The following is a 14,856-nucleotide window of genomic DNA, read 5'->3' as shown; positions in this document are numbered from 1 at the left end:
CAGCACAGCAACTAAGAGATAGCATAGATTAATGGGACTTCATAAAACTAAAAAGCTTCTGCTCAACAAAAGAAACGGTCTCTAAACTGAAGAGAACACCCACAGATGGAAGAAAATATTTGCCAGCTACACATCAGACAAAGGACTGATAACCAGAATATATAGGGAACTTAAAAAACTAAATTCTCCCAAAACTAATGAACCAATAAAGAAATGGACAAGTGAACTAAACACAACTTTCTCAATAAAAGAAATTCAAATGGCCAAAAAACACATGAAAGAATGCTTACCATCTCTAGCAATAAAGGAAATGCAAATTAAAACCACACTAAGATTCCATCTCACCCCTATTAGAATAGCCATCATTAGCAACACCACCACCAACAGGTGTTGGTGAGGATGCGGGCAAAAAGGAATCCTCTTACAATGCTGGTGGGAATGTAAACTAGTACAACCACTTGGAAAAAAATTTGGAGGCTACTTAAAAAGCTAAACATTGATCTACCATTTGATCCAGCAATACCACTCTTGGGCATATACCCAAAAGATGTGACACAGGTTACTCCAGAGGCACCTGCACACCCATGTTTATTGCAGCACTATTCACCATAGTCAAGTTATAGAAACAGCCAAGATGCCCCACCACTGATGAATGGATCAAGAAAATGTGGTATCTATACACAATGGAATTTTATGCAGCCATGAAGAAGAAGGAAATGTTATCATTCGCTGGTAAATGGATGGAATTGGAGAACATCATTCTGAGTGAGGTTAGCCTGGCCCAAAAGACCAAAAATCGTATGTTCTCCCTCATATGCAGACATCAGATCAAGGGCAAACACAAGAAGGGGATTGAACTTTGATCACAAGATAAAAGTGAGTGCACACAAGGGAGATATGAGGATAGGTAATATACTTAAAAAATTAGCTAGCATTTGTTGCCCTCAACACAGAGAAACTAAAGCAGATACATTAAAAGCAACTGAGGCCAATAGGAAAAGGGGACCAGGAACTAGAGAAAAGGTTAGATCAAGAAGAATTAACCTAGAAAGTAACACACATGCACAGGAAATTAATGTGAGTCAATGCCCTGTATAGCTATCCTTATCTCAACTAGCAAAAACCCTTGGTCCTTTCTATTATTGCTTATACTCTCTCTTCAACAAAATTAGAGATAAGGGCAAAATAGTTTCTGCTGGGTATTGAGGGGGTGGGGGGGAGGGAGGGGGCAGCGTGGGTGGTAAGGGAGGGGGTGGGGGCAGGGGGGAGAAATGACCCAAGCATTGTACTCACATATGAATAATAAAAAAAAAATTAAAAAAACAAAAAAAAACAAAGGGTTGTTATCCTCAGCCAAGCAAGTTTCTGTTTCTGCTAGATCCCCTGGTTCCAGAGCTGATAGCCTAAAACAGTTATTGCTTCCCTGAACTTCTAAACTTCTTTGTCTCCAAAGTCCCTTTCTCTGACCTGCCCCCTTTCTAATTAGCCAACTGAGTAGACTATGAACCCAAAACCTGCCCAATCCAAGGGAGGGGCAGCACAGTTAGAGATAAAACCCAAGTGGACTTCCCACCAAGTGTGCTTGCTTCCCAGACTCTTTGTCCGATGCACACCATTCTGCAGAAGTAAATTTTGTCTTGCCTACTGACTTCTGAGTTGTGTCATCTCTCTCATGACACCCCAATAACTTAAAACTATTTCTAACACTTGAGGGGATGAGATCAGGAGGCTCATGGTTCCAGGCCAACAAGCAAGACTCTATCTCCAAAATAACAGGAGCAAAAAGGGCTGGCAGAGGGGCTTGAGTAGTAGAGCACCTGCATGTGAAGCATGATGCCCCAAGTTCAAACCCTAGTACAGTCAAAAAAAAAAAAAAGGCAAAAATCTTTAATTTAAAAGAACAGAAATCATACAATATCATTTATCATAGCAAAATGGAATTAAACTGGATGTAAGAAATGTATAGAAAATCCCAAAATAATGAAAGTTAAACAACATATCCCTCACTGTGTGTCAAAGAAGAAATTTTTAGAGAAATTAATAAGTGCTTTGAACTAAATGAAAGCACAACTTACCAAAAATCTGTGGGATGCAGAAAATACAGTTCTTAGAAGGAAATTTATAACACTGAATGCATATATTAGAAAAGAGGACAGAGTCAAAAATCAATCACCAGGGCTCGTAGAGTAGTTCAAGTGGTGGAGCACCGGCCTAGCAAGTGTAAGGCCCTGAGTTCAAACCTCACTACTGCCAAAATGAAAAAAAAATAAAATCACTTAGAAAATTAGAAAAAGTGAAAATTAAATCCAAAGTAATAAGTAAAAATCATAGCAGAAATCAATGAAATTGAAAAGATACCAATAGAAAACAACCAATAAAACCAGAAGTTTGCTCCTTGAAAAGATCCATTAACAATGATGAGCCTCCAGCCAGGTTAAATAACAAAAAAAAAAAAGAAAAAGAAAGGTTACAAATTACTAGTTAGAGGAAGAGAAAGAAGGAACATCACTACCACTCCAGCGGACATTAAGACAATAAAGGAGCACTATGAACAGCCCTATGCCTGCACATCTGGTACCTAGATGAACAGTACAATTCACCAAAAGACAAGCTGGTGCCCGAGGCTCACGCCTATATTCCTAGCTACTTGGGAGGCTGAGATTGGGAGGATCATGGATCAAAGCCATTCCACGCAAATAGTTCTCCAAACCCCATCTCCAAAAATAACCAGGGCAAAATCAAAGAAACTGAGTAATTAATAACCTTCCAATGTAAAAAGTACCAGGTCCTGAAGAGTTTACTGGCAAATCCTACCGAACATTTGAGGAAATTATAATTCTCTACCTCTTTTAGAAGATGGAAGCAGAGGGTCTCATTCTATGAGGACCCTAATACCAAAACCAGAGACATCACAAGAAACTGGAAACCAACATCTCAAGAGTACAGATGCAGAAACTGCCACCAAAATGTAAGCAAATCCAATCCAACAATCTATAAAAAGCATCATACACCATAATCGAGTGAGACTTATGGGTATGGAAGACCAGATCAACAGTTGAAAAGTAATTAATGGGGCTTGTAGGCATGGCTCAAGTTCAGACCCCAGTACTAAGGGGGTAAAGATGAACCCTCTTGGAAAAAGCAATTAAAATAATCCATCACATCAACAGCCTCAAAAAAAGAATCACATGATCATATGAATAGATGCAGAAAAAGTACCTGATAAACTCACAACTAACCAACTAGGAAGGGGTACGTACTTCAACTTGATAAAGAACATCTACCAAAAGAAAGAAAGAAAAGAAAAGAAAAGAAAACAACTTACAGCTAACATCTGTCAATGGTGAGAAGCAAGGAATCATGATGCTAAGATTAGGACCAAGTCAAGAATGTCTCACCACTGCTTTCCAACATCATATCAGAAGTCATAGCTCATGTAATCAGACATAAAAAGTATAAGGTATAAAAGACTGACAAGGAAGAAATCAAACAGCCTTTGTTCTCAGGTAACAATCACCTACATAGAAAATCTTAAAGAACTAATTTCCTGGAACTAATAAGTAATTGTGGTAGGGTTGCACAACATAAAGTTAATTCATGAAAGTCAATTGCTTTCCTATGTACCAGAAATGAGTAAGTAGAATTCAAAACTTAAAACACATTAAATTAGCAGCCAAAAATGAAAAACTTGGGTATAAATCTACCAAAATATGTATAAGACCTATATGAGAAAAACTACAAAACTCTGATGAGAGAAATCAAAGAAGTAGATACATGGAGACACTCCATGCTCAAAGGTGGAGAAATTTAGGACTGTCCAGATTTCAGTTCTTCCAAACCTCATCTACAGATTCAACACAATCTCAATCAAATCTCACAAGTTATTTGATGAATATAAAAATGATTCCAAATTCAATCCCCAATACCCCAAAAAGAGATTATTCTGAAGTTTATATGGTGAGGCAAAAGACCCAGGGAGCCAAAATAACACTGAAGGAGAATGACAATTGTAGGCATGACTCTACTTAACTTCAAGACGTATCACAGCTGGGTGCTGGTGGCTAACACCTGTAATCCTATCTACTCAGGAGGCAGAAATCAGGAGGATCATGGTTCGAAGCCAGCACCAGGAAAATAGTTCTCAAGATCCTATCTCAAAAAAGCCCATTATGAAAAAGGGCATTTGTAGTGGCTCAAGTGGTAAGAGGACCTGCCTAGCAAACATGAGGCCCTGAATTCAAACCTCAGTGCTACCAAAAAAAAAAGACATAACATAAATCTGCAGCAATCAAGACATGGGGCATTAGTTAAAGAGTAGACATCAATGGAAGAGAATACTGAGCTCAGAAGCAAACCCACAGCCAGTTGATTTTGACAAGGGAGCAAAAACAACAGGAAAAAGAAGGACTTTGCAAATTATGGTACTGGAACAATTAGACATCCTTAACAAAAGTAGATCACAGATCTCAAGTAAAAGGCAGTAAGAGTACACAGCTCTCAAAACAGAACAGAAGACTGGATGGTCTTGGTTTTGACAGTCACTTTTTAGAAGCAACACCAAAAGCATGATCATGAAAGAAATAATTGATACTTTGTACTTCATTAAAATTAAAAAATTCTACTCTGAGTAAGGCACTATGAAGAGATAGCCACAGACTGGGAGAAAGCATTTACAAAAGACACATTACATAAAAGACTATTATCTAAAATTCACAAGGAACTCTTAAAACTCAACAAGAACAGAAACAACCCACTTTAAAAAAACAGGCCACACCAGGCACCAGTGGCTCACGCCTGTATTTCTAGCTTCTCAGGAGGCAGAGATCAGGAGGACTGCAGTTCAAAGCCAGCCTGGGCAAATAGTTCATGAGACCCTATTTCAAAAAAGCGGCTGGTAGAGTGGCTCAAAGTGTAGGCCCTGAGCTCAAACCCCAGTACAGGAAAAAAAAAAAAAAAATAGACCAAAGACCTGAACAGATAGCTCACCAAAGAAAACACACAGATGGCAAAAAAGCATATAAAAGGATGCTAAACATATGTAACAGGGAGTTTCAAATTAAAATGAGACACCACTACACGCTCTTTAGAATGGCCAAAACCCAGAACACTGACAAACCAAATGCTGGCAAGGGTTTGGGATAGGGGAGCTTTCATCACTGCCGGTAGAATGTAAAACAGGTATGGCTACTTTGGAAAACAGTTTGGCAGCTTCTTGGAAAACTAAACATTTTTAACATCTGATTCTGCAATTCTAATACCTTGGTATTTACCCAAGTGAGCTGAAAACTTATGTCCATAGAACAACCATCTCTGTGCACAGAGATGATTATAGCAGCTTTATTGGTAATGCCAAAACACAGGAGAAACTAAGATCTTGGTAGGTGAAAAAATAAATAAACCCTGAAATATCCAGATAATAAAATATTATTTGGTGCTATAAGAAAATGAACTATTAAGCCATGAAAAGACATGGAAGAAACCTAAATGTATTTCTAAGTGAAAGAATCCTGTATGGAAAGAATTCACACTGGATGATTCCAACTACATGACATTCTGAAAAGGCAAAACACAGATGTAGTAAAAAGATCAGGGGTTGTGGCCCAGTGTGGTGGCATATCCCTATCATCCTAGCTATACTGGAGGTGGAAGCAGGAGGACTGCTAAGTTTGAGGCCAGCCTGGGTAAAGTTAGAAAGACCCTACCTCAAAAACAAACAAAAAAAGGAAACAAAAGGTCTGGAGACATGGCTCAAATGGTACAGCACTTGCCAAGCAGGTGCAAGGCTTTGGGTTTAATCCCCAGGACTGCAAAAAATAATAAAATAAGATTGATGATTGGCAGAGCTTGGGAGAGGTGGGAATAGGCAGAGCACAGAATATTCTTGGGGTAATCAAACTATTCTGTATGATTAGTTTCAAAACCCACAGAACAGACAACATCTATAGCAAACCACGGACTCTGAGTTATGACGAATCAATGCAGAGTTGTGAGCTGTACAGAAGCACCACTCTGGTAGGTGATGTCGGTAACTGGGGAGGCTGTGCAGGAATGTGGGCACAGGGCATAAAAAGGAAATCTCGGTCATCCATTTGGTTTTTTTGTGTATGCTTAACTTCCCCCAAAAAATTAAGTTTATTAAAAAAATAGACTAAACATAGTCCTGTCCATCAATAGGTAAATTTCAAAATTATTCTAAAGAAGTCAGTACTCCCCCATGAGTCCGTACTTGTTATGATTTTCTGTACCTATAAAATATCATTTTGTATGATTCTATTGATATCAAATTCCAGAAAATATAAATTAATCTTTAGTGACCAAAGCCAGACCAGTGGTTACCAGAAGACAGGGTTGGAAACGGGGAAGGATGGGTAACAAAGCTACAGGTAACTTTCAGGGGTGAAGGATATTCATCATGAGTCACATGTTGAATAACTTATGGCTGTATGTACAAGTCAAATTGCAAAATTTTGGTATGTGCAGTTTACCATGTGCCAATCACATCTGGATAAAGTTGTAAAAAAACAAACAAACAAACAAAAAAAAAGTAAAGCCAGATGTCATGGTGAACACCTGTTATCCTAGTTACTTGAGAGGATGGCTTTAGCCCAGGAATTCAAGACCAGTCTGGGCAATAGAAAATGTCACTTGAACGATAAGGGGGTGAGGGGAACAACTTGGTCCACCAGATATCCACATTCACCATAAAGCCACAGAACTGTGACAATGGGGTACTGGCACAGGAACAAGCAAACAGACCATCAGAGTTTCATTCATGACACTGGTGGCATGACATAGCAGGAATGGATTTTTTTTCCCCACAAAAGGATCTGGGTCAAGTAAGTCTGTATACTTAGGAAAAATAAATGAAAATAGCCCCTACTTTACACCAGGTGTAAAAATCAATTCCAAGTGGATTACAGGCATAAATGGCAAAACAACAAAGCTTTCAGAAAATGGGAACTATCTTCATGACCTTGTGGTAATAAAGTTCTTCGAAAACTAAAACAGACTACACATAAAAGAGCATGCACATCTGACCTTAGTTCTGATATCAAAAGGACACAGGAGCCAAATTACAAGGGCTTAGTTAAGGTCAATTTGACCATCACACTAAATGACAGCCAGGCATAGTAACACACACACGTAAATTCCAGCACTCTGGGAGGCACAGGCAGGAGGAGTGCAAGTTCAAGGCTAGCCTAGGCTACACAGCAAGATCCTGTCTCAAGAAAAATGAAAAATAAAAGTAATGGATTGCCAATTGAGCAAAACAAGAATCTATGAATCCATATCAATAATCAATGAAATAAATCCCCAAGAAAGTAGCACTCTTCCTTCGAGAAAGATTCCAGCTTACATGAAGCAAGTGATGGAGTGGGTTGATTATTTTTTAAGCATCAAAGTACGAATTGGTTTGAGAAGAAACATCAATGAAGTCAAGAAGAGGCATATTGCAGAGCCAAGATCCAAGTGCTCTCACAGCACCTCCCCAAAGAGTGCCAGAAAATTACACAGGGAAACGTTAACTCCACAATGGAGAAATCAGACAACACTTTGCGCCGGTTATCAAATTAGTGCCAGTCATCAAGGGGCAAGTGGACACCTCCTATGTCCAGGTATAGACACCTGAGGAAGACACATTATTCTTGCAGCAGACAGAGGAAACATCAGATAAGCCCACACTGAGAACAAGATAATCTATGTTGTAACCTTCAAAAATGTCACTAATCAGGGCTAGGAATATGACTCAGTGATAATATCTGCCTAACATGTGCAAGTCTGTGGATTTAAGCCCCAGAACTGCAAAATAAAATAAAAATAAAGCCGGGGGCACAGGGGTAGAGCACTTGTCTAGCAAGCACAAGGACCTGAGGTCTTACCCCAATACCACCAAAAAAATAAAGTCAGTGAGTAAAGTTTCATATTACAGGAGACCAATAAGGTGTGACATCTAAATGCAATATGTGATCCCTGATAAATCCTGTACTAGAGAAGAAAACTACAAAGGACATTACTGAGACAGCTAAAAGCTAAATATGGATGGGCAGATAAAAGCATTATATTTAAAAGACCGTATGTCTGACCACAACTCAAAATGTGATAAACTTTAAAAGACTGAAGTCAATCACAATGGAATGAAACTAAAAGTGAACAGAAGAAAAACTAGAAAATTCACAGCGAGTGAAAACTAAATCACATCTTAAATAATCAATGAGTCAAAGAAGAAATCACAAGGAAAATTAGAAACCATCTAGAGACAAATGAAAGTAAAACCAACATACTGAAACTTATAGAATGCAGTGGAACAATACCAAGACAGAATCACACAGCTGCAATCATAAAAAAGAAAAGTCTCCAAACACCCTAATTTTACATCTGAAGAACTATGAAAAAATAACTAGCTGGGCACTGTGGCCCAGGAGGATGGCAAGTTTGAGACCAGCCTGCCTATGTAGTGAGACTCTGACACAAAAGCAAAACAAAACAAAACAAAACAAAAAACTCAACAGAGGAAAGAAAATAATAAGTCAACATCATGATATGAGCAAATCCCAATAACACGCACAAAAGAAAAAAAAAGGACAAAGATAAGAAAAAGATTCTTTAAAAAGATCAGCAAACTTAACAAACCTTTACCTAGACACTAAGGCATCATACTACCCAAAGCAATTGACAGAAATTCAATGTAATCCCTACCTAAACCTCAATGAAGAAGTTTTTAAGTACAAACAGAAAAACCCATCCTAAAATTGATATGGATCTCAAGGCTTCCACATAGCCAAACAATCTTGAGCAAGAACAAGGTTGGAGGTTTCATGTATCTTGATTTTAAAACTTACTGTATCTTGTCAGTAATCAAACAGTGTACACCAATGAGAGAGAACAGAGAGCCCAAAAAATCAACCCTCAAGTACACAAATGATTTATGTTTTGCTTTGGTGGTACTGAGGTTTTTTTGTTATGAACTCAAGGCTTTGTGCTTGCTAGGCAGGTGCTCTTCACTTGAGCAACTCCACCAGCCCTTTGTGCTTCGATTATTTTTGAGACAGGGCCTGACTTTATGTCCGGGATGGCCTGTGCTTCCCTGCACAGCTGGAATGATAGACACATGCCATTGGTTAAGATAGGGTCTCAGACTTTTTGCCCTGGCTGGCCTCAAACTGCAATCTTCCCTGATTTCTGCCTCCCAAGAAGGTAGGATTGTAAGCATGAGCCACTGTGCTCGGCCTACATGCAAATGATTTTTGACAGAGGTGCTAAGACCATTCAATGAGGAATGTTTGGTCTTTTCAACAAATAGTTCTGGGAAACTGGGTATCGATCCATCCACATGAAAAAGTATGAGCTGACTCTTATTTAATGCCAAACACAAAAATTAAGCTCAACATGGATCAAACACTTAAATGTAAGAGCCAAAATTAAACCTACAAGGAGAAAACATGAGAAAATGCTTCATGGTGGTGGACTTGGCAGTGACTTCTTCAATATGACAGCACAGGCACAAGCAATAAGAGATACTAACAGGTAAGGTGGACTCACAGAAATTAAGATTTTTGTGCAAAGGACAGACAGTATCAACAGAGTCAGAGGGCAGTCCAGGAATATGGGACAAAACACATGCAAGTCACATGGCTGGTAAATGGTTAATATCCATAATATATAAAGAACTCCTACAACTCAACAAAATAAGAACTCATAAATGCACAAAGGATTTGACTAGACACTCTCTGAGAGGAGACACAGCAAATGCCCAAGAATATGAAAAATGCTCAAAGGCATTTCCCTAATCATCAGGGAAATGCAAATCAAAGCCACAGTGAGATACCGCTTCTCACCCATTGAGAATGGCTATTTCTTAAAAATAAATGAGGATGTAGAGAATTTAGAACTCAAGTGCACTGCTGATGGACGGGTACAACAGAGCAGTCAATGTGGAAAACTTAATTCCTCAAAAAAGTCCACTGAGTTAGGCTGTGACCAGCAGGTCCACTTCTGGGTCTGTATCAGAGAGAAGTAAGGGACTCCAGCAGTCATGTGCACACTCAGGCACAGCAGCATTATTCAGCATAACCAAAAGGAGGGGAAAAAATCCAAGTGTCTACTGGCAGATGAATAAAACGTGATATATTCATACGACAGAGGATCATTCAGCCTTTAAAAGAAGGAAACTGACACATGCAACAATGTGGACGAACCCTAAAGACCCATGGCAAGGGAAACAAGCCAATCACAGAATACTGAGACCGCACTTGTGCAAGGTATGCAGAGCAGTCAAAGTCACAGAGACAAAGAGGCTAAAGAGGCGAAAGAGGAGGAATGGAGAGTTGGTGTTTAAAAGACGGAGTTTAGTGGTGATTAATAAAAACACCTGCAGATAGTTGATGCTGACACTGCACAACAACATGCACATAGTTAATGCCACAGGTCTACATGCCTAGGCTGGTCATACCCAAAACCCCAGCATTCAGGAGGCAAAGATGGGAGGATGAGGAGTCTCAGGCCAGCCTGGGTCTCAGACAGACCTTATCAAAAAAAGAAAATGATTAAAATGATAAATGTTATGTTAAATATATTTTACCATGATTTGTGTGTGTGTGTGTGGTGCTGGGGATTGAATCCAGGGCCTCAGAGATGCTAGGCAAGCATCCTAACACTGAGAAATACCCTCCAACCCTACCATTTGAAAAAAAAAAAGTGCTGTATCAGGGTTAAACTTTCTGAATTTAATAACTTAGGTCGTGCAAGGAAACATCCCAGTTCTCAAGAATCCCGACTGAACTACTAAGAGGCAGAGTGGTATGTTGTATGGCATCTATTCTCAATGGCTAAGAATTATTTTGAGGCTGAGGCACAGTGGCTTTCACCCAGCTATCTAGAAAGTGGCAATCTAGAGGACTGAGGTTTGAGGCCACCTGTGCAAAAAGTTAGCAAGGCCCCATCTCAACAAATAAGCCAGGCATGATGGTTCAAGCCTGTAATCCCAGCCACGTGGGAGGTGTAGAAAGGGAGACTGAAGTCTAAGACCAGCCCCGGGCAAAACTGTGGGGCCTTATCTGAAGGAAAAAATTTTCCTATGACTAAAGGAAAAAAGGCTGGGAATATGGATCAAGCAGTAGAGTACCTGCCTTGCAAGCACAAGGCCCTGAATTCACTCCCCACTACTGCAAAAAACAACAAAAAACAACCACCAACCAAATTTATTCTCATTTGAAATGTCAAAAAAAAATTATTAAAAATGTAAAATCACATATCATAGTGGGAGAAGATGATGTAACATAATTAATAAAGGGCATACATTCAGATTATGCAAAGAACTTGAAAAAATAAATTTGAAAAACAATCCTAGCCAGGCACTGGTGTCTCACACCTATAATCCTAGCTACTCCAGAGATCAGGAGGATCACGCTTCAAAGCCAGCGCAGGCAAACAGTTTGTGAGACCCTATCTAAAACACACATCACAAAAAAAGGGCTGGTGGAGTAGCTCAACATGTAGGCCCTTAGTTTAAGCCCTAGTACCATGAAAACATGAGCTGGGTGCTGGTGGCTCATGCCTGTAATTCTAGCTACTTAGGAGAAAGATCAGGAGGATTGACATTTAAGGCCAGCCCAGGCAAACAGCTCTTACCTCAAAAATACCCAACACACACACACACACACACACACACACACACACACACACACACACACACACACACACACACACAAAAAAGAAAACAGGGCTGGTGGAGTAGTTCAAGCGTTAGAGCACCTGCCTGGCAAGCATGAAGCCCTGAGTTCAAACCCCAGTACTGGAAAAAAAAAAAACCCATGAAGCAAAACAAATAAAAAAAATTACCACAAAAGTTGAGAAAATAATTGTTTGCAGGTTGGAGGCAGAAATGACTAGGAGGAAAGGGGTTGGTAGTGTAGCCAGGTGATAGAGGGAGCATTTAGCATTTGCGATGTTCTGGGTTCAATCACCAGTTTAAAAAAGAAAAAGAAAAAATCAGGAAGGGACGTGAGACCAGGGCTCCAGCTGTCTCGACTCAGCATCATTTACAATTATGATTTACTTGTGATTTATAATTGTTGCTAAACCGTGCTCATTTTATGCTTTTTCCTAGGTTTTGTTTGATTTTTTGGGACTTCCTGGGTTTAAACTCAGGACTGTACTTGAGAAATGGATTTGTGAATTATTAGCACATAAGCCAATATATGAAGTTGTCAAAGGAACAAGAAAAGAGAAGAAGAGAGAAAGCAGGAGTGTGGTGCCCTAGTGTGTCAGAAAGACCACATGCTGAGGACGGTCTACTGGGCCTAGCAATGAGGAACTGCTGGCGCCTTTGATACCAGTGGTTGTTATCAGTGACCCTGAAGAGAAAACCGTCTCTTTCATCATAAACTAAGTGCCCACTATACTTAGATCAATTTCTCAATTCTGTCCTGTCTCATGGTCTTTGTGTCCACTTGTTTACAAGTTAAACAGGTATGGTAGATTTATAACATATTTTGGCACCTGGTTGACTGGCCCCCCATTATACTTCACAGACTAAGGATTGAAATCAGGGCCTCATGCATGCTAGGCAGGTAGTTTACTACTTAGCTATACCCAACTCCTTTTTAACTTTATTTTCAGAAAGGGTTCCACTAAGTTTCCCAGATTGATTTAAATTTGTAATCCACCTGTCTCCATCTCCTGAATTGCTGGGATTATAGATGTGTACCACCAGGCCTGGCAGAATGTTTATTCTTACATATTTCTTCCTTCCTTATAATTGACCTGCCTAGTACTTTTAAAAAGATGCTGTTAGCATTTTCATTGCATTTCCATTAAATATTTAACATGGAATATTTAAGATATAGAATGGTTAAGACTTAACAGTTAGTTGCAGAGGACAGGAATACAGTTATTAACTAAAGTTTTTTGAGTGAAGGATGGGAATGCTTCAGATAAAAAGCAGAATGAGAAGGAAAAAACAGTGGCGGAGAAGCTCCAGCACTTGGAGTCTGTGTGGGATAGTGTAAACTGCCAATGGAAACCCAGGCAAGGATAGCCAAACACATGATAGGAAAGGCCAGAGGCAGCAGAGAGGCATCACAGGAAAACAACCGTGCTGATAGACTGAGGAAGATGAATGTTAAGCAGTGTTTACAGTGACATGGAAGTCACATGTTTAGTGGACTGGAGACAGAGCTAAATTGACATGTTAAAGACAGGAAGGCAAAATTAGTGCAAGACCTACAGGGGGATGAAAACTAGGGCAAGGTTCTTGTTTCTGTTTTTGTGTTTTTTTTGAGACAGGGTCTTACTAAGTAATCCAGGCCTCAGGAACCTCTACTCATCACGGCAGGAAGGAGGAGAGAACTCAGATCGCACCAGCTAGGTGTGCACATGAAGACTTAGTGGGCAAAGGTGGGGGAACTATGCTTTGTCCATGAGGTGAGGGGTGCGGTCATTTTAATTTAAAACTCGTCCTGTCATGAACACTTAGGTTGCTTTCAATCTGTCGTTAGGAACAGAACAGTTGGGTCATAGGGTAAGCACTTTTGAAACTTCTGAACTACCTTGAGAAAAAAGAAGTTTACCAATTACATTCCCTCTGGAAAGGGGCTCTCACACTGAGAGCATTACTTCCCTCCCAAATCCTTCTGTCATGGTATTTATTGCTCATTTTTGTTAACTTGTTAAAGAGAAAAAGGTTGATTTTTTTAAACTATCAAATTAAGGATAATAAGTTCAAGATTTTCATTTAAAATATCTTTCCATTCAAGTCATACAATAAAGAGGGCTGGGAATATGGCTAAAGTGGTACAGCACCTGTCTAGCAAGAGTGAGGCCCTGAGTTCAAACCCCAGCACCACCAACAGATGGTCATGCAATAAAGTCATGTAATAAAATGAAGCTGGAGATCAGATTTATTTGTGACCATTACAAAAACATGGCATAAAATGGCAAAGAGTTGAAGAAATAAATTTGGGATGTCAGAAACAACTTCCTAATAAAACAGATTATAGGAAAACCTCCCATGAGAAGCCTCTTGAATAGGAGTCTGTTAGCGGCCATCATCTCAGCAGAGGACAGGATCCTTTGATTACTTGAAACCCATTTGCAATTCAGATCAACAAGTAAAATCACCCCCAAACGCAGCACACAAGTACCTTCTGCAATTGAACCCCACCACCTACAAATTTCCTGCCAAAGCCTTCCCTCCACTAAGACCTTATCACTCCACTAAATGTCAATAAGAACACAGATAACAACCTGGATCTGGGTAAGGAATTATTTTTATTGTAGATAGGAGGTGCCAGGCTCTCAAAGGATACCAGAAACAGGTCCTTCTTTCTTACCTTCACCATAAACGTGAAGTCTGTGAGGGCCGGAGAGTAGACCGCCCCACCTGCACACGGGCCCATAATCAGAGAGATCTGAGGTATGACACCAGATGCTGTGACGTTCCTCTGCCAGGAGAGAAAGGCAAAGACATCCGGTTACAGAGGTTATAAAGGCAACAATAAAATAACATTTGGCTTTACTGCCACAGAAAATCTACTGAGGAGGCAAGAGACTGATCGGGAAAGTTCTTCCAGAATTCCATGTGTAGTTTCTCCCCCTAACTGGTGGGACGGCCAGCATATGATTTCTGTCCTCTCTTTCTGGGCAGCAGCTCCCCAATGCCTCTACCAGGACATGAGCTACAGCGTCGCACCACCCTTAGCCAGCTCCAAACATCTGCAACCCAGCACCCTGGTGCGCACAGAGCCACCTGAAAGAAGAGTTCTCCCTCTTTTCAGTGTTGAGAGCCAACACTTAACCTAGACCGTAACCTCTATGCTCAACCTTCCACAAAGGAGGTGCCACTTTCTGCTGAGTCTT

The 14,856-nt window shown here is 40.0% G+C and overlaps 1 protein-coding gene across 3 annotated transcripts in view; it reads right to left on the bottom strand.

Moving 5' to 3' along the window:
- Window positions 1–14,856, bottom strand: part of Pccb (propionyl-CoA carboxylase subunit beta) — a 56,850-nt gene that overhangs the window by 26,202 nt on the left and 15,792 nt on the right. For 2 of the 3 annotated variants that reach the window (XM_020160048.2, XM_074059919.1), the window contains exon 6: window positions 14,331–14,441. The exons of the other annotated variant lie outside the window; for it this stretch is intronic. In XM_020160048.2, the coding sequence (XP_020015637.1) occupies window positions 14,331–14,441 (111 nt within the window). The remainder of the gene's footprint in view (window positions 1–14,330; window positions 14,442–14,856) is intronic. 3 annotated transcript variants of the gene reach the window in all.

Source organism: Castor canadensis, chromosome 17 (genome assembly GCF_047511655.1).
Source record: "Castor canadensis chromosome 17, mCasCan1.hap1v2, whole genome shotgun sequence".
In the NCBI taxonomy this organism is placed as follows: domain Eukaryota; kingdom Metazoa; phylum Chordata; class Mammalia; order Rodentia; family Castoridae; genus Castor; species Castor canadensis.
The sequence above is the reverse complement of the archived record's forward strand: the minus strand, read 5'-3'. Positions and strand labels throughout refer to the sequence as shown.